At 44.7% G+C, this 22284-nt stretch overlaps 2 protein-coding genes across 10 annotated transcripts in view; both read left to right on the top strand.

Annotated features, from left to right (window-relative positions):
- The window catches only part of ubr5 (ubiquitin protein ligase E3 component n-recognin 5), a 32047-nt gene extending 18392 nt beyond the window's left edge, over nucleotides 1-13655 (top strand). For 2 of the 7 annotated variants that reach the window (XM_047336176.1, XM_047336169.1), the window contains exons 26-58: nucleotides 20-117; nucleotides 480-637; nucleotides 1063-1154; nucleotides 1278-1424; nucleotides 1569-1687; nucleotides 1819-1945; nucleotides 2320-2449; nucleotides 2724-2884; nucleotides 3047-3286; nucleotides 3489-3612; nucleotides 3811-3922; nucleotides 4031-4162; nucleotides 5183-5440; nucleotides 5550-5818; nucleotides 5973-6184; nucleotides 6420-6653; nucleotides 6922-6995; nucleotides 7105-7277; nucleotides 7535-7687; nucleotides 8020-8237; nucleotides 8372-8492; nucleotides 8900-9272; nucleotides 9433-9520; nucleotides 9605-9749; nucleotides 9867-9997; nucleotides 10191-10251; nucleotides 10828-11009; nucleotides 11133-11217; nucleotides 11329-11484; nucleotides 11749-11862; nucleotides 11953-12097; nucleotides 12215-12300; nucleotides 12611-13655. In XM_047336176.1, the coding sequence (XP_047192132.1) occupies nucleotides 20-117; nucleotides 480-637; nucleotides 1063-1154; nucleotides 1278-1424; nucleotides 1569-1687; nucleotides 1819-1945; nucleotides 2320-2449; nucleotides 2724-2884; nucleotides 3047-3286; nucleotides 3489-3612; nucleotides 3811-3922; nucleotides 4031-4162; nucleotides 5183-5440; nucleotides 5550-5818; nucleotides 5973-6184; nucleotides 6420-6653; nucleotides 6922-6995; nucleotides 7105-7277; nucleotides 7535-7687; nucleotides 8020-8237; nucleotides 8372-8492; nucleotides 8900-9272; nucleotides 9433-9520; nucleotides 9605-9749; nucleotides 9867-9997; nucleotides 10191-10251; nucleotides 10828-11009; nucleotides 11133-11217; nucleotides 11329-11484; nucleotides 11749-11862; nucleotides 11953-12097; nucleotides 12215-12300; nucleotides 12611-12823 (5131 nt within the window). In that variant the 3' untranslated portion in view covers nucleotides 12824-13655. The remainder of the gene's footprint in view (nucleotides 1-19; nucleotides 118-479; nucleotides 638-1062; nucleotides 1155-1277; nucleotides 1425-1568; nucleotides 1688-1818; nucleotides 1946-2319; nucleotides 2450-2723; nucleotides 2885-3046; nucleotides 3287-3488; nucleotides 3613-3810; nucleotides 3923-4030; nucleotides 4163-5182; nucleotides 5441-5549; nucleotides 5819-5972; nucleotides 6185-6419; nucleotides 6654-6921; nucleotides 6996-7104; nucleotides 7278-7534; nucleotides 7688-8019; nucleotides 8238-8371; nucleotides 8493-8899; nucleotides 9273-9432; nucleotides 9521-9604; nucleotides 9750-9866; nucleotides 9998-10190; nucleotides 10252-10827; nucleotides 11010-11132; nucleotides 11218-11328; nucleotides 11485-11748; nucleotides 11863-11952; nucleotides 12098-12214; nucleotides 12301-12610) is intronic. The other 5 variants (XM_047336185.1, XM_047336177.1, XM_047336181.1 and 2 more) reach the window with 5 other exon arrangements.
- Nucleotides 13656-14362: 707 nt separating this feature from the next.
- Nucleotides 14363-21949, top strand: LOC118302522 (protein LYRIC). 3 transcript variants are annotated; one of them, XM_035628713.2, is made up of 14 exons: nucleotides 14363-14513; nucleotides 14757-15121; nucleotides 15716-15838; nucleotides 16495-16576; nucleotides 17190-17363; nucleotides 17728-17778; nucleotides 17908-18042; nucleotides 18155-18244; nucleotides 18354-18422; nucleotides 19132-19253; nucleotides 19738-19854; nucleotides 19981-20076; nucleotides 20207-20327; nucleotides 20659-21949. In XM_035628713.2, exons 2-14 carry the CDS (start codon nucleotides 14771-14773, stop codon nucleotides 20721-20723), a joined length of 1596 nt encoding a protein of 531 aa, XP_035484606.2. In that variant the 5' UTR covers nucleotides 14363-14513; nucleotides 14757-14770; the 3' UTR covers nucleotides 20724-21949. The 3 variants fall into 3 exon arrangements, with proteins under 3 accessions (XP_035484606.2, XP_047192143.1, XP_035484615.2); XM_047336187.1 differs by having other exon boundaries at nucleotides 14423-15121; XM_035628722.2 differs by lacking the exon at nucleotides 18354-18422 and having other exon boundaries at nucleotides 14423-15121.
- The last annotated feature ends 335 nt before the right edge of the window (nucleotides 21950-22284 follow it).

Genomic DNA, 22284 nt, shown 5'->3' with positions numbered 1-22284 from the left:
TGTTGTCGTCGTTTGACAGGGATGCCCGTGGGATGACTCCGTTCATGCTGGCTGTCAGCGGGAGAGCCTACCCGGCAGCCATCACAGTTCTGGAGGCTGCTCAGAAAATGGCCAAGGGTAAGTTAACAAGGCTGCGTTCAGCATACTGCTGTAAGCTGGACAGCCATTTTAATGGGGAGACTGTCATGGTCGCAAACCTCTGGTTAAAATTCCAGCTCTTTTTGTCCCTAGTTAATATGAACATGTACTCTCTGCATGTGTTCCCACTTCTTGTGTACAGCTGCATATTCATTGTGAATCTAGTGTAATTTTAAAATGGTGAGGTAACAGCTGGAACCGGGGAGGATATTCATGGGTCATGTGAAGCCTGACCTAGTTTTGCTTCCCTGCTGCCCAGCAGTCTAAAAATCACATTCTAACTCGCATTCCTGTTTTTCCCCATGTTTTACTTTTGTTCCCTTTAAATTCCTTGAGCGCAGTGGGCGACCCGGGCATTACAGAGAAGGAGGACGCAGACTCTGTGTTCATGGAGATGATTTGCCCCTCGGGGACCAATCCAGATGACTCGCCCCTGTATGTTCTGTGCTGCAATGACACCTGCAGTTTCACTTGGACTGGAGCTGAGCACATTAACCAGGTCAGCCCCTGAGGATTACACTGAGATGTAGAAGAGGGGGGGGGAACGGCACTAATTAGTTGAAAAAATCAAATGTCGTGGACTTAGCTCGAGTCATGTTTCATTTGATAGTCTAACGTTTAAAGTGGCAGTTGCATAACTGACAACCAAGTTGCCCTTAGAAACAGAAGATGGAAATTTGTGGGGGTTTTTGGCACCAAGTGTCTGCAATAGAGGAAAAAAAACAAAAACGATTGCCTGCAGGCATCGAAGTAGAGAGCACATCTATATATTTACCCTAACCCAAGCCAACTGTCATAGCTTCAGGCAATGTTCCTCCTTTAGTGGAATCTCACGTTTTGAAGACGGTATTGTTAGCGATCTCTTCAATATTCAATGTTCACTGGAAAGATGGCATCGTTCCTCACGCTGACTTTGTTGTTCAGGATATCTTTGAGTGTCGAACCTGTGGTCTGTTGGAGTCCCTATGCTGCTGCACCGAGTGCGCCAGGGTGTGTCACAAAGGACACGACTGCAAGTGAGTCCTAGTTTTTTGAGTGTGACCTCATTTTTAATCTTTGTACGGACTTTCAGTCTTTCTCACCATCGCTTTTACATCGCTCGGTCACGTGCTAAATTCGCTCCTCTTGTCATTTCCAAGGCTGAAGAGGACGTCTCCCACAGCATACTGTGACTGTTGGGAGAAATGCAAGTGCAAAACTCTGATTGCCGGCCAGAAAGCTGCTCGTCTCGATCTGCTGTACAGGCTGCTCACAGCCACTAACCTGGTCACAACACCAAACAGCCGGTAAGACTTCTCTCTTTCTATCTTTTGTGCCTTCGGAACATTGCAGTCGAAATTAACTTCACCATTTTGCTATGCTTCTATACAGCGGAAGAAAATGGTGCAACATACTTTAAATTTCCGACTGATATTTGTTTCTATCTGCAGGGGAGAGCATATATTACTGTTCCTGGTGCAGACTGTTGCCAGGCAGAGTGTTGAGCACTGTCAATACAGACCACCGCGCATCAGAGAAGACAGAAACCGCAAGGCTGCTAACGCTGAAGGTAGGTTCACTGTAATTCTGTCACTTTATCTACTTTAATATAGACAAAACAGTGAATACATTTTAAAAGCATTAATTTGTCTTATTTTCTATCTTCTTAAGCATTATCTCTTCTTCTTCCCTCTCTTTCAGACTCTGACATGCCAGACCATGATCTAGAGCCGCCGCGCTTTGCTCAGCTGGCTCTGGAGAGGGTTCTGCAGGACTGGAATGCCCTCAAGTCCATGATCATGTTTGGTTCTCAGGAGAATAAAGACCCGTGAGTCATCGCAGCGAACGTCGCCCCCCCCGGCATTAATATTTTTTGTTGGTAATACGAGCTCGAAAGACTGCTGTAATTTTGTGGTTGCTCAAAGAACTGAAAAATGATACAGCAATGTATCTCAGTTATGTGACTTAATCCACAGATGTCCTTGTGGGCAGCTTTTTGCTGCTTTTATTATTAGTCACACACCAGTCCAATATATTCATTGCAGTTGATACTAGCCAAACAAATATGATATGTGATGTAATTACAGCCTCATGTTACCTTATACACAGAAGTGTAACTCACGACCATTGCCATGCAGTGTGGCGTACAGATTCGTACTCTGTACCAGATCATACTTATGTATTTTTTTTGGTCTTTCCTAGACTTAGTGCCAGCAGCAGAATTGCGCACCTCCTGCCCGAAGAGCAGGTCTACTTGAACCAGCAGAGTGGCACCATTCGCCTGGATTGTTTCACCCACTGCCTCATTGTCAAGTGTGCTCCTGACATCACCGTAAGTCCAGTTAGTCCTTCCTCCTGCTCGCTGTCTCTCTCTCCTATTATGTTCCTTTAGTTTCTCTGTTCATTATACAGACTTGTTGAAGTGTTTCAACATAATGATATCCAGTCTTGACACTGAAAGCACCTTAATGAGACCACCTAAATGTTAACAGTAATTATGTATTTCCGACAGGTTTTTTGTTGTTGTTGTTTTTGCTATATCACATCCTTGCACCTGGAATTATTTTTTGCTCATCGGTGGCTTTTTTCCCTTTCACCCTTTTTAGTTCATAGACACTTTACTGGGCACATTGGTGAAGGAGCTGCAGAACAAGTACACTCCTGGCCGGAGAGAGGAAGCGGTCAATGTCACCCGGAGGTTCCTTCGCTCTGTGGCCCGGGTGTTTGTCATCCTCAGCGTGGAAATGGCTTCCTCCAAGAAGAAAAAGTACGATCACACAAGATTGCGATTTTCATGTGCACTTTCAGATTAAGGATCTAGGGATTAATTGTTATAATTTAAACTCAGCTCAATTCTAACCTACAATGAGCCCTTTGTTGTTACAAACACTGATTTTGTCTTCTCTCTCCCATTTCCTCCTCCGTGTAGCAACTTCATCCCGCAGCCCATTGGGAAGTGTCGGCGTGTTTTCCAGGCGCTCTTGCCGTATGCGGTGGAGGAGCTGTGTAACGTAGCGGAGTCACTGATTGTTCCGGTGCGAATGGGCATCGCAAGACCCACCGCTCCTTTCACTTTGGCCAGCACTAGCATCGATGCTGTTCAGGGCAGCGAGGAGCTCTTCTCCGTCGAACCGCTGCCTCCAAGGCCCTCACCGGACCAGTCCAGCAGGTTGGTTGGTTTTTGTGCCTTCACTTTCCTCTTTTCCTCAATGTTTTTTGGGCAAGTTATTCTACACACTGAAGTAAAGAAATGACTTCAGGTGTTTTAAATCAGTAGAATTTTACATGGAGAGAAGAAACTTAAAGTAAAGAAGATGCTTGATTCACTAGACATCATAAAGACTTCTCGGCTTGTGCTTATTTCTTTCCAGCTCCAGCCAGACAGCTGCCTCTTATATCATCAGGAACCCCCAGCCTCGTCGCAGCAGCCAGTCTCAACCGGTCAGAGGAAGAGACGAGGAGCAGGATGACATTGTGTCAGCAGATGTGGAAGAGGTGGGGGAGCCTCATTATAAAATCATTAGGGCCAGAAGGAACTCTTAGTGCAGGGGATTAAGTGCATGTCGGTGACAAGTGACAGTGCCACCATGTTTATTTACACTGCAAAATTGAATGTTTTTTTCATTTAGTGTGTTATTATAGTTTGCTTAAAAAGTTTCCCCTCTTATGACGATGCTTGTTTTTTTCTTTCAGGTTGAAGTCGTAGAGGGAGTCGCAGGAGAGGAAGACCATCACGACGACCAGGAAGAACAGGGAGAGGAAAATGCAGAGGCGGAAGGACAGCACGATGAACACGATGAGGATGGTGAGACACATCCTACATTTTGTTCATTTTGTTTTTGAACCATTTGAACCCTGAAAACCTGACCAACACTTACTGAAACACGTTTGTCTTTGTTTTCTGCCTTTTCAGGAAGCGACATGGAGCTTGATCTGCTGGCAGCAGCCGAAACGGAGAGCGACAGTGAAAGTAACCACAGCAATCAGGACAATGCTAGTGGCCGCAGGAGCGTCGTCACGGCAGCGACCGCTGGCTCTGAAGCAGGTTGGTCAACAGCTGACGTTTTTTTGAATCTTTTTTTGGATTTGACTTGAGATTTTCATTTAAATCCTTTTATGAAACACTGTCCTCAGTTTTTTTTTTTTTTTTTTTTTTTGTGGAAACTCGGCCACCTCCCTTTTTGACCTCCTTTAAAACTGAAATCTTTCCAAATATCTGTAAGGCTCTTCAGTACTTGCTAATTAGAAATTGGATTTCTGTCATGCTGCACCGTGGTGTATTTTCTCTCTCTCCATGAGTTCCACACGAAGTCAGATCTTACGGAATCACTCGTGCTGAGCAGACATCATTATGGATTGTGGGGGGATTTATGTTTCTGAGAGCTAATGATACAGCAGACGAAATGGTCCCTGGCTGAATACCCAATGTATTTCATTCGCAGGCAGTAGGGTGTCCTTGGCATTTCCTATTTTTGGTATGAGCTCCTCTTTTCTTCAATGCATATACAGATGTCAGGGCAAAAGAGTGAATTTGCAGAGTTGCACACAGTCTCCTGCTGCAAGTTCCTTCAGTGCGTCCCTTCACATTTCACTGATATGGTGCAATTTTTGTGTCATTTTTGACTAATAGTGTCCCTCATCAGTAGTTTGGTCTTTTGTTCCTTCCATCCAATTAACCGACTAATCCAACTTGTAGCCTTTTCCCAACGGCGTGGTGTTTATTTTCTCCTTGGTCATCTGAAATGTGTGGGATTAGAATAATCAGTGCAATTGAAATATCGCTGTCCTCACTTCCTTAATGAAATTTCCAATAATCTATAAAAAAAAAAAAAAACATAAACAATGTAGCACATGTTGATCAACAGAGAACAGCTGTTGTTCTGACTGTGTTTTCACTGTCATCTTAGTGTTGTTTGGCCTTGTTGTGGTGTGATTTCACTAACCTGCACCTCCTGCCTGGAAAAAAATCCCATCTGATGACGTACTCAAGCCCTTAAACCTGCCTTCCTTATCTTTCCCCCCCTTGCCCCCATATCCACCTTATCCCCTCCTTTTTCCTCTGAAGGTGCCAGCAGTGTCCCCGCCTTCTTTTCAGAGGACGACTCCCAGTCCAACGATTCCAGCGACTCGGACAGCAGCAGCAGCCAGAGCGACGACGTGGACCAGGAAACCTTCCTCTTGGACGAACCGCTGGAAAGAACGACGAGCACTTCACATGCCAACAGTGCGGCCCAGGCTCCGCGCTCCATGCAGTGGGCTGTGAGGAACACCCCCAGCCAGAGGGCCACTGGAAGTGCCCCCTCCAGCTCCTCCACACCAGCTGGTCAGTAAAGCTCTGTCCGTTTCTGTAGTTTCTTTTTTTATGTCTGTTTCCTTCCTTGGATAAGTGTCAGAGACCTTATTTAAAAATGTTTTTAATTTTTTCTTCACAGCGAGCTCCACAGGCCTGATCTATATTGATCCAACCAACCTGCGTCGCTCCAGTGCGATCAGTTCCAGTGCTGCAGCAGCCGCAGCGGCACTGGAGGCCAGTAACTCCAGCAGTTACCTGACATCCGCCAGCAGCCTGGCCCGGGCCTACAGCATTGTAATCAGGCAGATCTCGGACCTCATGAGTCTTATTCCCAAGTATAACCATCTTGTCTACACTCAGTACCCTGCCGCTGTGAAGCTCACCTACCAGGATGCAGTGAACCTGCAGGTAAGATGCAGTGCCATCATGTGGTGATCAAAAATAGATGAAAATAATCACAAACTGTACGTACACCGATCTGCTGATCATTCCAAACTAGTCACTTTGTTTTATTGTGTCCATGGCCTGATTCTAAAAGTAGTAAATGTATTTGTTGGAACAGAACTATGTTGAAGAAAAGCTGATTCCCACCTGGAACTGGATGGTGTCCATCATGGATTCCACCGAAGCGCAGCTGCGATACGGCTCGGCCCTGTCGTCTGCTGGAGACCCTGGTCACCCCAGTCACCCACTCCACGCCTCTCAACACTCAGCTCGCAGGGAACGCATGACTGCTCGAGAGGAGGCCAGCCTCCGCACCCTGGAGGGACGCAGGTGAAAGACATGAACTGTTTTTAACTTGTTTAGTTCAATTATTTGTGAGACTTACAGCCGTCTGAGTTTGATCAGTAACTATTATATTAACTATTTAGTTAAAGTGAGCTCTTACGGACCAGCTGCAGAGCCTTGACACGTTTAAATATACCGAGGAAAGAAATCAGGGAGCTTCATTTAGCTCTGTGTTTGTAAGGTGAGCGATCTTCTTACCTGTTTTGTTTTTCTTTCTAAGGAGGGCGGCCACTCTGCTGACGGCTCGCCAAGGCATGATGTCGGCACGAGGTGATTTCCTGAACTACGCGCTGTCGCTGATGCGCTCCCACAACGACGAGCATTCCGACGTGCTACCCGTGCTGGACGTGTGCTCACTTAAGCACGTGGCCTATGTCTTCCAGGCCCTCATCTACTGGATCAAGGCCATGAACCAGCAGACCACGCTGGACACCCCACAGATAGATCGAAAGAGGTAAATGATGAATGAAACGAGCGAGTTTGTCTTGGTGTTCCGAAACTGAGGATTTTCTTCAAAGGGAAATCTAGTTCTATTTTGATTAAAATCACAAAGTTGGTCAATATCAATTACCATTTCTCGAGGAAACAATTATGGTGTTTTCAATATTTTATCTAGTATGTTGCTTGACGAATAAAATGGTAAGAATGATGGTTGCGCATTTCATTTCATTTACTGTTCACCTGTGGTTTTAAATAATAAACTGTTCAACTCATATTTGTAGAAATCGAGAGATCTTGGAACTGGGTTTGGACAATGAAGATTCTGAACATGAGAACGATGAGGACACCAATCAAAGTAAGTCAGATAAAAACGTAGTTTTATGCAACGAATAATAATGTCATCTTAAAATAGCTGAAGTAGATGGCAGATGCATACAAAATGATTAACTGTCTTGTCACCTCAGGTTCAACTCTGCAGGACAAGGATGAGGACCCGGTACCTGCTGAAACGGGTCAGAACCATCCCTTTTTCCGTCGTTCTGACTCCATGACGTTCCTGGGCTGCATCCCGCCCAACCCCTTCGATGTTCCCCTGGCTGAGGCGATTCCATTGGCAGACCAGCCCCACCTCCTGCAGGTCTGCACACCGCTCTGTCTCTCTCCGTGTCTTCGTTACACAACGTTAATGTGAAAAGAGTTAAAAGATACAGGGTCCACTTCTTCCTTTCGTGTTGCTGGACACTTTAATGATGCTGGTAATTGACTATGTTGGTTAAGGGATCCACTGTTTGTGCCTTTCATCAAGCATGCACAACGTACATACAGATGTACTGAAATAACAGCCTCAGTGACATCGATGGTACTTGACTTTCAACTTTCCTTCTTCTCTTCCAGCCTAATGCCCGGAAGGAGGATCTGTTTGGTCGTCCCTCTCAGGGCTTGTACTCCTCCTCCTCCTACATGGCAACCAAAGGCCTGGCTGAGGCGAGCATGGACAGGAGCTGCCTGGAGGTAAACATGGGCTCCTCTCTACCCTCCCCCTCTCAGGTATACCACCCCTCTTCACTGGACGAACACTCTGGCAGCTGTGCTCTAATATCCACACATAAAGAACGCCACTGAAATGTTGGACATAACTCTAGATATCTGAGGAAACAATTCAAAATTGACCTTTTACTATTCATTGTTTAGGTAATACATAGCAAACGATATTGGAAATGTGGGATAGTCTTTTTGCTTACGGTCATTTAAGTGTGGATACTGGAACACAGCCTGCGATCGGTGTCCCATTTTCATTCTTTCATCATCGCACTCATCACCTGGATGCAACGCAACACATTCACATGACTAAAGAACGACTCTGAACGCAACCGAAACAGATCCTGCCCACCAAGATGTCTTACTCGGCCAACCTGAAGAACGTGATGAGCATGGAGACCGGCCAACGTGGCGCCGAGAACCAGTCACTGGCAGAGCAGGAGATGGAGACCTCAAAACCAGGCCCGTCGCCCCACGACCTCGCCGCCCAGCTGAAGAGCAGCCTGCTGGCTGAGATTGGCCTCACCGAGAGCGATGGACCACCGCTGCCATCATTCAGGTAGACACACGGTCTGCGGCCTTAGAAGAGACGTTAGCTGTTTACAGTATTTTGTGGTATCATCTTACGATTTTATTTCTTAATATATTGTCAAAATTGATTTTAAAATATCAAAATGTCTTGTGTCTGGGCAGACCTCACTGTAGCTTCATGGGAATGATGATCTCACACGACATGCTACTGGGCCGCTGGCGTCTGTCACTGGAGCTCTTCGGCCGTGTCTTCATGGAAGACGTGGGAGCCGAACCTGGATCTGTACGTTTTCATCTTCTTTTTTTAAAAAGATCTGTGTAAGAACTGCAAGTGTGTCTATATATATTTGTTTTGAATTGCTGCACTGAATGTGACACCTACTGAATCGAGCTTTATCAAGATTTTTACTGTTAAGAAGGAAGAAAATGACTCGCACGAAAAACTGTCTCATCAACTTACCAAGGTCTTATTTGCTAATGTGTTAAAAGGTTTCCTAACACATGCATACCCAGTAAAATTGGCATCTTTTAATTGAACATTCTTTCATACAATTTTGCTCTTTTACATTACAACGAGTTACTGTATTTCATCACAGTGTTCGTTTAAATAATTTTACATTTTATATCTTTAAAAACACTGGTGTTTTGGGGTATTAGTGAGGATTATAATAACTTAATCTCTCTTTCCAGATCCTCACTGAACTCGGTGGCTTCGAGGTGAAGGAGTCCAAGTTCCGCAGGGAGATGGAGAAGCTGAGGAACCTGCAGTCCCGTGACCTGGCCCTGGAGGTGGACCGGGATCGGGACCAGCTAATACAGCAGACCATGCGTCAGCTCAACACGCACTTTGGCAGGCGCTGCACGACCACGCCCATGGCCGTGCACCGGGTGAAGGTCACCTTCAAGGACGAGCCGGGCGAGGGCAGCGGCGTGGCCCGCAGCTTCTACACCGCCATCGCCCTGGCCCTCCTCTCCAACGATAAGTTGCCCAACCTGGACTGTGTTCAGAGTGTCAGCAAGGGCATGCAGGCCAGCAGTACGTGTCATCACGATTACAATTCAAGTATGACAATACGTGGAAACTATAATGCATTATGGAACTTGATGTCATTGTTGCATTCAATCATTCTTTTTATGTTGAAAGCAGATATACGATTGAATAGAAATTTATTTTTTACACAAAAAATGAAACCAACACTTAGAATTTTTTGTGCCTTTTGTAGATCTAATGCAGCGTTTGAGGAACCGAGACAGAGAAAGAGAGCGGAGAAGTGGAGGGATTCGAGCGGGATCTCGGAGAGACCGGGACAGGTAAACTTCGGCTTAATGAATTATCCTTTACTAAGAATCAAAAAAACATCTTGTGAAGCAAACCTGCTTGGTTGTCTTGTACAGAGACTCAAGGAGGCAGCTGTCCATAGACACGAGGCCTTTCAGGCCCTCGTCGGAGGGCAACCCCAGTGACGAGCCCGACCCTCTACCTGCACACAGACAGGCCCTCGGGGAACGGCTCTACCCACGTGTTCACGCAATGCAACCGGTAATAAAACTTCTGTTAAAAGCCCTGTTACCAAAACTGAAATCTTTCATTGCAAGTTGACATCCCTGCTTCAGAAGGGTTTGCATTCTGTTGAATACCTTTTGTGTGTTCTCTCAGGCATTTGCCAGTAAAATCACAGGCATGTTGCTGGAGCTGTCCCCTGCTCAGCTGCTGCTGCTGCTGGCCAGTGAGGACTCTCTCCGAGCCCGAGTTGAAGAGGCCATGGAGCTTCTCATCGCTCATGGAAGGTGAAACGCAGCGGCCCTCTTGAGTTCTTTTCTCTGTAGTGAAACACACTGGTAGATTATATCAAGATTGCGAGTTGTACAGAACTTTTCGTACATTACGAAGAGTATTGCATGAACAATAAGCAGAAAGAATTGTTGTTTCTTGCCACTGTAGTTTGATCAAACTCAATTCTCCTGTCTCCTGCCTTCCCAGGGAAAATGGTGCTGACAGCATATTGGACCTGGGTCTCCTAGACACGCCGGAGAAAACACAAGTAAAAATCCACATCTCTGTCTATCGTTCTTTAAATTCTTAAGCAGTTTCAAGCATTTAAGAAGCTTTGTTTCCAAATGAAATACCATATGTTCTGGCTCCATTGGCTTTTAACAGTCAGAATCTAATAGCTGAGTATGTATTTTCGCTTTAAGTATCTGTATGTCCAGACTTTTGTTTGTTTTATGTAGTCTTCATCCATAGTTATAGGTTGTTAAATTGTGCCCGTGTGAGAATTAGTCCACCTACGGAATTTACTCTTGGTCACGATCCAGCTAACATTCCATAAGCCCACTCTTTGGCCGGTTTGGTTTTACGGACTTGTTGCTCCGACAACATTTCCAGATACATTTTAAACCAGCTTTGAAGAAACAAAACAACCAGACTCTTTATCAAATCGTCAACATTCTTCCCCGGATAACTTCTTCTTATCCACTTATGATTTATGTGGCCGCGGGCTGGTTTGACATACTAATCTGTTTTGTTTCTTGAGACACAATTGCAGTGAATATTATTGTACAACGCAGCCCGACATACCAACCCCTTTGCCTTACATCCCTATTTCTTCTGCTTGTAGCAGCAGGAGAACCGTAAGCGTCATGGCTCTACCCGCAGTGTGGTGGACATGGAGCTGGACGACCCAGATGACGGGGATGACAACGCTCCCCTCTTCTACCAGCCTGGCAAACGTGGCTTCTACTCCCCACGGCCCGGCAAGAACACAGAGGCCCGACTCAACTGCTTCCGAAACATCGGCAGGTGAGGAATCGTGGTGGTTTTCTGTCTCACACAATAAGTTACACAAACGTTTTGGTAACTAATACTTAAGCTCGAGTAAAGTACGAAACATAATTGTAGAATTTTTTTTTTTTTCCTTTCCAGAATACTGGGGTTATGTCTGCTGCAGAACGAACTCTGCCCAATCACTTTGAACAGACATGTCATCAAAGTGCTGCTGGGGAGGAAGGTAAGAGATGATGTAGTTATAGCACCTGTTAGTTAGACCTGGCTTCAGGATGTCAGCGTTTTTTTTTTTCAACAATGACGTTTCTAATCGTACTTGTGTTTGTGGCTGCAGGTGAACTGGCATGACTTTGCGTTCTTCGACCCGGTCATGTACGAAAGCCTGCGGCAGCTGATCCGCCATTCACAGGCCGGCGAGGCAGATGCAGTGTTCGCCGCCATGGACTTGGCCTTTGCCATTGACCTCTGCAAAGAGGAAGGAGCTGGGCAGGTAAAAGACGACACCGTCATCGCATGAACAGTTATAGATTATAATAGTTAATGTCAATGCGCAGCCCTCCTAAATGTTTTCTTTTTATCGCACAATCATTTTTTTATGTTTCTTCCAGCTGTTATTTTACCTTGTTTGTATCTCTTATCTTTGTTTAATTAATTGTAAAGCACGCAACTCCTGGTCAACTCCTGTTGTTTTTAAATGAATAAATCAGTCGGTCATGAACAAAGTGATCGTTGATGCCTTATTCCTCTGTTTCAGGTGGAGCTCCTGTCTGGTGGGGTCAACATGCCAGTGACTCCCCTCAACGTGTACGAGTACGTGAGGAAGTACGCGGAGCACAGAATGCTGGTGGTGGCCGAGCAGCCTCTCCATGTGAGTGTAAACACACCCATCAGACGAATGATTTGTAGAGTCAACAAAAAAATGTGTCCTCACTCTTTAACTGTGGGTTCTGCCTGTCAGGCGATGAGGAAGGGTTTGCTGGATGTTCTGCCCAAAAACGCCCTGGAAGACCTGACGGCCGAGGACTTCAGGCTGCTGGTCAACGGCTGCGGAGAAGTCAACGTCCAGATGCTCATCAGCTTCACCTCTTTCAATGATGAATCTGGTACGGCCACCCACTCAGGAGCTCTACTCTGTTGGCTTTCATCCATTTTTTTTCTTTTCTTGTCCGTTGGAAGATTTACATTTCAGATTTTTAAAAGGCTTGTTCTTCATCCAACAGGGGAAAATGCAGACAAACTACTGCAGTTTAAACGCTGGTTTTGGTCCATAGTGGAGAAGATGAGCATGACGGAGAGGCAAGATCTGGTAAGTCTGGGTTTTTTTCTCATTTTAAATATACTGAAAAAGAAAGATGATTGCAAATTATTTGTTCAATGTGGTCAGTTATTATTGTGGTACAGAGCCAGTATATATACAGTGATACATTCCTGTTTCATTGAAAGAGACAGCCAAAGTAGCGGAGGAACATCCTGCGGAGATGAGCTTTTAGTCTACAATTAAAATTTTCAGAGCAAGAATTTATTCAGTCATTTGTCACAGGCCCTCTCAAAACTCCTCCCAATCCACGAGGACCTGAACATTACAAAGGTTTTATTATTGTTCTCCTCCTCATCAGGTGTACTTCTGGACCTCCAGCCCGTCTCTGCCAGCCAGCGAGGAGGGTTTCCAGCCGATGCCCTCCATCACCATCCGGCCTCCTGATGACCAGCACCTCCCCACAGCCAATACTTGCATCTCACGTCTCTACGTGCCACTCTACTCTTCGAAACAGATACTCAAACAGAAACTCCTGCTAGCCATTAAGACCAAGAATTTTGGTTTTGTGTAGAGGTTCGACATAAAAAAGAGTTTAAAAAAGGCAATGAAGAAGAAAAAAAGAAAAAAAAGACGTTTACTGTTGTGTAATATTTACCTAGCTCAATTTTTGTAGATTTATTTTTTGTCTGTACAATTTTATTAAATTCGACATACTGTCGCTATCTCCCCAGGCGGTAATATTTGTTTGTGTTGTGAACACGAACGGCTTGTTATTTTTATTTCCATTTTTATTGCTTTTTTCTTCCTTTTTTTCTTTTTGTGTTGATGAAGAAGAGGTATACAGTCCAGAACATTCCTGCATTGGCACTGTAAAATGTTAAGCCCTCAGCCCTGCTCTATTGGCTTCAACCTTTGCTTCCCAGGAATTTGGATTGACAGAATGCTGTCTGCCGAAACCCAGCCAAAGACGACAGCAGTAGAAGTATTTAAAAGAAGAAAAGACACACTGTGATGATAAGTTTTTTTTTCTTTTTTCTTTTTTCCTTCCCTAAAAAAAAAGTACTATCACTGACAGTTCACTGCTGCCTTTGTGGAAAGTCATTTTTTTCTTGTACAGGGGGAGTAGGGAATTTCAAAATAAACTTGGATGCAAATAAGTTGTCCAGTTTTTATTTAATTAGTTTTTTTTTCTTCTCTCCCCTCAATACTTTGTTAAGCGTGGGAGGGAATTTAAATTTACATTTGTGTAAGAGGAGGCTGCCGTAATATAAATCCTTAATTCCATGTTTTTTATTTATGTTTTCTGTAAAATCACAGAATAACTTGTCCACAGCTTGGTCAAATCTATTTGAGAAGCAGTCATTTCGGAATCAAAATTAGATGCAATAAATTGTGAAATATTAGTTGTGTATACTTAAAGAAAATGTTTCACAAGTACAACATTGTCATTTCATATCAGGTGTCTTGAAAATGACGTTTTAAACATTAACCCATAGAACCAGTTTCAATTCTGCATCTGCACCCATTCTGATTATACAATTTTGATCTTTAACTATTGGTGTTTCAGGCTAATTTTTGCCAGCATACTGTCATAATGACTGATTGTATTTTAATAAATGAATTTATGCCATTTTGCCATGGATTAGTAGTGAGGACGTTTTGTGCATTTGCATTATATAAACAAAACATGTAGAAGAAAAGTCTAGGCATGTTTCAATGGATGGAATATATATATCAATTGTCAGATTATATATATAATCTGACAAAATTCATCCTAACCTTTACACTTAAATCAGGTGAAAAAAAATAAGATTTTAAACATGAGGGTTTTGGCCAATCAGCGTCGGAGAAATCGTTGCCCCGCCCATCTAATTGGAGCTGTCACGGCCCCGTTTCTGTTGCTTTTAGGGACCTTTTGTGAAAAACGGAATTTAGTCTACTCGTTTAACTAAACTGCGCAAATCAAATTAGCCCATAAGTCAAAAACTCAGAATGCGTTACTGTAATTCATCGTATATGATGATACTTGATATGACATACGTAACAACAGCGACGACAACAATACACTGTTAAAAATATTCTCTCTTTCACCGACTCCTTCAACACGCTGCTGTGATTCACCACCTCGACGCTCCAGTTCACCGACGACAGTGAAGGCAGCGTTCTTCTTCCAGTCACACCGGAGCCATTTGAGGTGACGCTGCCCGGCTCGTGCCCACTTGTCCCGGCAGCTGCGGTGTGCTGGTCGACTCACTTAGCAGGTTAAGGATGGAACCCCTCTAGTTGTTGGTTAATTTACTTCATTATCGCAAACTTTTAACAGGGATTAACTCGCTAGCTAGCCCCCCGACAAGGCCCCGGTGTTGCGCTGGTGGAGGAGGGGGATGAAATTACGTTTTTCCCCATCATGTCGGAGTCGTTCCGTTATTTTTAGCTAGCACCCCGGTGCTAATGGTGGCGAGCGACGCGTGACTAAATCTGTCTTGTTGTTTTGGAAAAAAAAGAAGAAGAAGAGCCGATGCAAATGGAGCAGTGGCAGGACGCGGCCAGCCGGCAGGTCGAGCTGCTGACACGTCGCCTGGACGAGCTGCTGGCCAGGGGCCTGGAGCTGCTGCGCTCCGAGCTCGGCGTGGACTTGGGACTGGAGCCCGGGCTCGTTCCGCCGTGGGTGATTCCCTTGGCGGCGTGCGTCGGGCTGGTGCTGATGGTCTGTCTGTGGGCCTCCGTCTGCCGGGGTCTCTTCAAGAAACGGCCCGCTCTGAGCCCCGAGGACGACGACGACGACGGCGGCGTCGTCGAGGTGAATCGCAGCGTCAGTAAACCCGTCAAACCCGAGGAGCCGAAGAAAAAGAAGAAGAAAGCAGACAAGGTTCGTAAAAAAAAGAATCTACACCCTCTCCTAGCTTGATAGCCCTGCGGTTGACCGGGCTAGCTGTCGTGCTAACCTCTCGTTGACAACCGGGACTAGCTGTCGTGCTAACCTTTCGTTGACAACCGGAGCTAGCTGTCATGCTAACCTCTCATTGACAACCGGAGCTAGCTGTCATGCTAACCTCTCATTGACAACCGGGACTAGCTGTCGTGCTAACCTCTCGTTGACAACCGGGACTAGCTGTCGTGCTAACCTTTCGTCGACAACCGGAGCTAGCTGTCATGCTAACCTCTCATTGACAACCGGAGCTAGCTGTCATGCTAACCTCTCATTGACAACCGGAGCTAGCTGTCATGCTAACCTCTCATTGACAACCGGAGCTAGCTTTCATGCTAACCTCTCGTCGCCAACCGGAGCTAGCTGTCATGCTAACCTCTCATTGACAACCGGAGCTAGCTTGCCCACTTCAATCCCCGGGGGCTAAGTGTCCAACCTGGCTATGCTAGCATTTGCTGGCGTCAAAAATATATTGACTGTAAAAAATCCAATGCCTGTCTATATGTTGTGTTCACATCACACGTGCTTTTCCAGAAAGCCCAGTCGAACGGGAGAGCTGCAGCTGAGCCGCACGAAGAAGCCATAGTGTCGGAAGAGACGGTGCCACATCACCAGCAGCAGCAGCCTGCACAAGTGAAGGCTGACAAGGTTGCAGAGGTAAAACAAAGACACATGGCAACACATTGTTCACCACAACATGGCGGTGTGACCTGCTGCTGCTTATAATAAATCAGGCGATTATTATTATTATTGTTATTTGTATTTTTGGCATCCGTGGTGGCGCTTGTCCTCGTGGAGACAACGCCACGTTGTCTCACTGTCACTCTGCCAGTGATGGCACCGGACCAGCTGCCAGTGTTGGGTTACTGGTTTTATCAAGTTGCAGATGCAGCAGAAAGTCCTGCAGGCCCAGGGGCTCCTGTCATCTACTGCCCCTCCGACTGGACGCCACTAACTTACAAGTTAACTGGTTTTAATAGATGCTGGGAGTGTGATCAGAGTATGTACACAAAGAGATGACGGGTGCTTACAAAGGGGACATGTTAGAGATTTAGGGGGAGTCGTGGAAGTGGTTTCATTTTAAAAATAGATTGTGGTCGGAGCGTTTGATTGACTGTCCCTGGTTGGAGCGTGGGGTCGCTCAGCTTGTTGCTGTTCTTGGAGTTGGAAGTCATTCGTAGTGTCTCCCCCGTAACCCCTATTTAATTGAGCCCATTTTCACGACCCCAAGGTACTTTTTACAGATGCTTTTATTATATTATATGATATATTTCTATATCAAACACAGGGACCTCTATTTTGTCCCCTCCCAGGTGAAGAAGTCCAAGAAGAAGGCCAAACAGGCTGTGAAGGAGACCAAGGCGGCGACTGCAGATGGCAAAGAACCAGAAGAAGGTGACATATTATGAATCGCATGATTAAGTTGATTCCTGTTGATCGGTACGGGAAACTATTGCTTGCGCTCCCAGGACCTTTTGCTACTTACTGTCCCTGGAGTCTGTGTAAATCTGGGGAAAAGGGATTTTTCAAGTGCCCTGCTCCCTCGGCTTGGACAGACTTGCAAAAGGACCTTTAGCTCCAAGAACTGGTATAATTGGACACTTGTAAAGAATTCTAACATGACCTAGATGCAGGCGCTACTGGCTGTACATGCTTTGACTGTTGTTGAATGCTGTCTCAAATTTTTTTTAATTGTTTTATGTTTTTGTATTTGTCAGTAATCAGTGCTAGATGTGCTGCTGCCTGTCTTCGCCAGGACACTCTTGAAAAATAGATTTTTAATCTATATCACAAAGAGATTTGAATCTAGCTTTGATTAAAAACTCGATTTATACATTGATTTCTTTATCTACTTGCCCTTGACTGATAAGAGTCTGAATAGTCTGCGTCTATTCTTTCATCTGGCCTACTCCATATCATATTTCACAGCATTTACTAATCCCACTACGAGCCTTTGCAGTTTTTTTCAACTAATTCCATGCTGCACTCAACTTTGTTGCTCTCACAGGCACATGGGAGACCAAGGTCAGCAACAAGGAGAAGCGTGAGCAACGCAAGAAGGACAAAGGTTCTAGCGATGGCTCCGCCAGTCCAGGTGGAGGGGACAGGCCTGTCAGCCATCCTCCAGAGCAGCCCAAGGCCTCTGCAGCCCCTGCACCATCAAACCAGAAAAAGAAAAAAGGTCTCTTTCATCGTGGATATTTTAATTTGGCTTGTGATGTTGTTTTTCTAAATATGGAAAAGAGGAAAGGAGTTTGAAACCATCGTGTGTTGTTTTACTTGAATACATCTGAGCCATCTTGGATAAACAGCCTTAATTTGGCATCGGGAGAGATCATATATATATATATATAGACTGTTGTTGCAATGATGTGGTCTCTTGTTGACTATACAAACAGCCATTAAGGGAATTGAATTGTATCTCAAGTGAATTTTGCTTGAAGGGTTACAGCTGAATTGTGTGTGCATGCTCTCTCTTCAAAAACAGCCTCATATGGATGCTGCTCTTTGCACATATTGACCTTTTTTTAATCCTTTGTTCTCAGGAGAATCCACCAAAGTCAAGGCAGAGAAGGTGGAGCCTGTTGTAGCTCAAGGTAATTATCAGCAGGAAACACTTCAGCCCCTTGAAATCGTTTGTGTAATATTAAATCACAAGCTCACATGCTCCACCAAGAATTCGGGCTGAATGTGTTGGGTTTTTTTTTCTCTCTCTTGGTTTTTAGTCAACAGCAGAGAGGCGGCAGCACCAGTGACCGACACGGCGGCAGTCAGCATTCCTGCTCGCAGCGTCTCTCCGAAGACGAGCCCCTGGACCACCAATAGAGAACCAGCATCAGTGTGGAGGGGAGACATCGATGGTAAAATAAATAAATAAAAGTTTTATATCTCACACTTAACTGCTGAGTTATAAAGCAGTTTGTGCCTGATGACCCTGTTTCCTAGTCACAGTTACAAAACCGTGTGTTTCAGAGTCGTGGACCGTGATCGACAGGGCAGTTCCCACCTCTGAGCTAAATCCGTCTTTCTCCGGACTGGGTGTCAGTGGTGGTGCTGCTGCTGGTAGGTGTATATATACAGTAAACTAGCTCTCAGCACTAGATGGCATAGTTTCCCCAAAAAGCATCACGTGTGCCTGGCAGGTTGAGTCACTGTCTCTTGTCACTCGTAGAGCCCCGCCCAGTGAGCGACCTGCCCCGGCTCAGTCAGCCCAGAGTGGACGATGAGTGGTCTGCAAGCAGTAAGGATATATAAATAAATATATATATTATCCTCCTGGTCATTACAAACACAAAAATGTAATTTCTATTTTTGAATTTCAACCAAAAATTTCAACTGCAACCAGAATAACAACAGAACTAAACATGTCTGTATGTTTCTTAGCACTAGTGTTATCAGTCACTGCTTCATTTATAGGTCATTGCAATAAACACTTAATATCGTGTGTTGCCTCAATGTGCGTCACAACGTGCACCACAGCTGCATCACACAGACGATATCCGACGGGCATTTCTTACCTTTTGAGATCCCGTCCAGCTCCTCCTGAACTGCCGCCACCAGTTTGCCAGCTGTTGCGCCTGGATGCTCTGTGACAGATCCAGTGACTCACAGCTGAGGCCTGTACTGTAAAAGGCCCGTGGCACGTTCTCTTTTTTTCCTGGATTGAAAGCCGCCTTTTTGTGGATGTCAACTTAGCTTTAAATACGTTAGGTGCCACACCCCGAAATTTTTAACTCTTGGATCGGGACTGAAAATGGGAGTCGCCGAAACATAATAAGTCATTGACCAATAACATAAGTTTTTGTTATTCAAAATTATATAACAGAGATTACCAGTGTGTTTTTAATGGTGCTGATTTTATTTTTGAATTTTAACTCTATTTTGTTTTTATGTAACTTCATAAATATGACACTACTTTACACTTGTGGCCTCTTTTGTGATTTTCTCAGATGGCGGTTCAGGCGACCCCAGCTCTGACTGGAACGCCCCCTCGGAAGCCTGGGGCAACTACGAGGAGCCGGCCCTCAAACCCGCGCCGGAGCCGGAGCAGTCGCTGCCTGAGCCCGTCAAGGTGAATCTGCTGATCAGAGCCACTGTACACGCTGGAGCAAAAACTGAGGATTATAGGTTTTAAAAAACAACCCAGGAGGGGGTTACTCCTTTGGACTCATGCCCCAGGGCAGATGATCCCTGCTGCTCGTAGTTGAGACCCAACAGAGTGAATTCACACATGCATGTTTGTTGATTTACTCTTAATTCAAGAATATTACAGCCACAACACAGAAAACAGACGTATTTGATAAAATTCAATATAATTTACGTAGATGTGGATATAGTACCATTCATCACTGTTTGCTTGTGTTGTTTTATCTTACCACCAGATGGTGCCAAATCCAAAACAATATTTATTACAGAATTGTTCTTTCATCCCATTTGTAGCCGGGGGTCTGTAAATCTGAGTTGTTCAAACTTTAAATGCTTCAGGTTTGCTGCTGTTTCATATTTGAGTATTTTCCCCTTTCTCTTTGACTCACGTTCAACATATGTTCCCACAGGACGATGACGAGGATGAGAAGGACAAGGGAGAGACCTCTCCTGACGGAGCAGCTAAAACTAAAAAGAAAAAGAAGAAGAAGAAGAAAGCTGCAGAGGAGGGTGGAGCAGCTGACCAGGTCAGGAAAAAACACAATTTCTGTTCTCTTGGTCCATGTGATGGCACGTCAAACATTGTCAGTCTTTGAGTTCATCTTGAAGTCATGAGGCAGTGGGATGTAAACTTCTGCTCGTCTCCTGTGAAGGGCGAGGAGCCAGAGAAGGAAGCAGCACCTGCGGCCCCGGCAAAGAAACAGGAGAACACTGCTGCCATCCAGCTGGTCAAAGCAGCTAACGCTGAGGTCAGTGGAGCTCATATCTGATACAAGAGCAATATCTCCCTCCCCATGAACTACAGATCTCTACCTTTTATCTGATTATGCTTCGCCTTTGCTACAATGATCGCAACCGTGTTGTTGTTTTTCCTGTTAGGTGAAAGTAGAGCGACCAATGAAGGACAACAACACATCCCCTAAACCAACCATCACACAAGTGCCCACTGATGGAGAGCCCACTGCCAAGCAGAACAGCCTTCCTGCTCCGGCTCCACAGAGTAAGAACATTACACTCTCAGCTGTGACACCAAAAGCATCTTGTCGGGAAATATTACAGTACACACCTTCTAAAGGAGTTCAATCTGATAAAAATGTTGCCGTGCAGGGTTGATACTGCAACAATGAAGCTGACGTTTAATAAGATACTCCCTCTTTGTCGCTCGATCTGTCCGTCTCAAAGCTGTGACTGTGGCCTAAGCAGCGTTATTCCCCAACCAGTTTTCTTTTTATCCAGTTTACTTTCCAATGGTCAATGGAGGAACAAACTTCAGTAAAACTGTTGTCTGACTAATTTTCCTTTTCTTTTCTTTTTTTGTGGTGTTTCCACAGAGAAATCTGAGGAGAGCCAAGCGCCCAAACCAGCCAAGAAGAAGAAGGCCCGGAGAGAGACATGAGGTCAAGTCCAACCCTGCAGATCTCTGTATGCAAAAAGACTCCACATCCTGTTTATGCAACAACAACCTTTGTGACAAGGACTTTGGAAACTAAGGTCTTCATGAAGAACTTACCTTAAAACTCAAATGTCTGAAGAGTGGAGGAGAAAAAAAAATGAAAACAATTTTTATACACGTCGAGGGTCAAGTCGGGGGATCGTTGAAAACTAAACCCTAGATGCAGTGCAATCTAATGTGATGCGTGTTCAAATGATTTTTAAGAACACATTTGATACTGATTCTGTCTTCTAATTCTTCTGACTCTAATAACTTGATTGAATGAGCTGTTCTGTAGTAATTAGACACGTAGGAAAATACTGATCATGTTTAGAAACAAATTGATGTTGTGGTTGGCTTACGTGAGTTCAAACGGCGTACAGAATGGAAACGCGCCGGCTCACTCGCGCAGCACTCGGGCCACGATTGGCCTTTGCCTTTGCAATTTTTTTATTTTGCTCGTGACATTTGTGAGAGCTACGACGGTACAGTGAGAGCACGGAGACGATAGGGTGTAAAACATTTGTGACATAAATGAGCATCATTGGACGCAGTAAAAAGGGAATCATGTCTGCTGTGTTTTTGCATCGCGTGTGTGACAACAACATTTCGTTGCCTCGGTCCATCTGGTTTGTCCCTTCTCTGACGTGTGTGTCGACAACTGTGTCCTTGCTGTGTCTTTCTTCTCTAACGGACTGCTCTGTCTCTGGAGCCGTACGGGAGCGTCTGGTGGTAGATGTGCCGGTGCGGCGTCGTCAACCTCTTCACGGTTTTCCACCTGTGGTTGACTTGGAAGTTCTTCAGAACATTTTGTAAAATCTGTTTGTAATTAAAGAAAAGCTAAAGCCATATGTAAAAACAAAATCACTAAACTAAATAAAGGCCAGTTTTCTATATTCTGGCTTTTTTTATATAATGCAAGCTTTGGGTCAGCAACCTGCAGAGCTGATAAACAACATATTTCCTTGGGGGGCTCTGTTTTGACCTTACACACCTCAGCTGTGGAATTATTTGTGGAACAGAATCAGCAGTGAAAAGATAATGGGAAGGTTAATTAATCCATCAGAACAACAATTCTACAACAAACAGAATTCTGTGGTGAGTTTCTCATCGTGGAGAAAAAAGTGCTACAGTGATTTGTAAACACGATCTGTGATTTATGGATTATTAAAATTGTTTCATTGATTCAAGCCTGTTCTCCAAAACTTTCTGGCTACTTCATTGGATTTCATCCCATGTCGTCTGCCACATGCTCCTCTGTTTGTCATCGGCAGGAGGAGGATGATGATGATGACAGGCCAAACGGTAAATGCGCCAAGTTGGCAGAGTTAACACAGGCAGGAAGTTTGTTTTCAAAATAATAGCGCGGCGTTAAACAATTTATCAATTTAATATTTTTGTTGTTTCATTATATAAATATGTACTGAATGACTTTCATTCTTTGACAAGTGACAACATACAAGTGGACAGTAAAAAAATTGTGTTACATTGGAATAAAGATCCAACGATCTTTACCGAAAAAAGA

The sequence above is a fragment of the Scophthalmus maximus genome, chromosome 1 (assembly GCF_022379125.1).
Source record: "Scophthalmus maximus strain ysfricsl-2021 chromosome 1, ASM2237912v1, whole genome shotgun sequence".
Classification (NCBI taxonomy): Eukaryota; Metazoa; Chordata; class Actinopteri; order Pleuronectiformes; family Scophthalmidae; genus Scophthalmus; species Scophthalmus maximus.
This window is presented reverse-complemented; position numbering and strand designations above follow the sequence as displayed.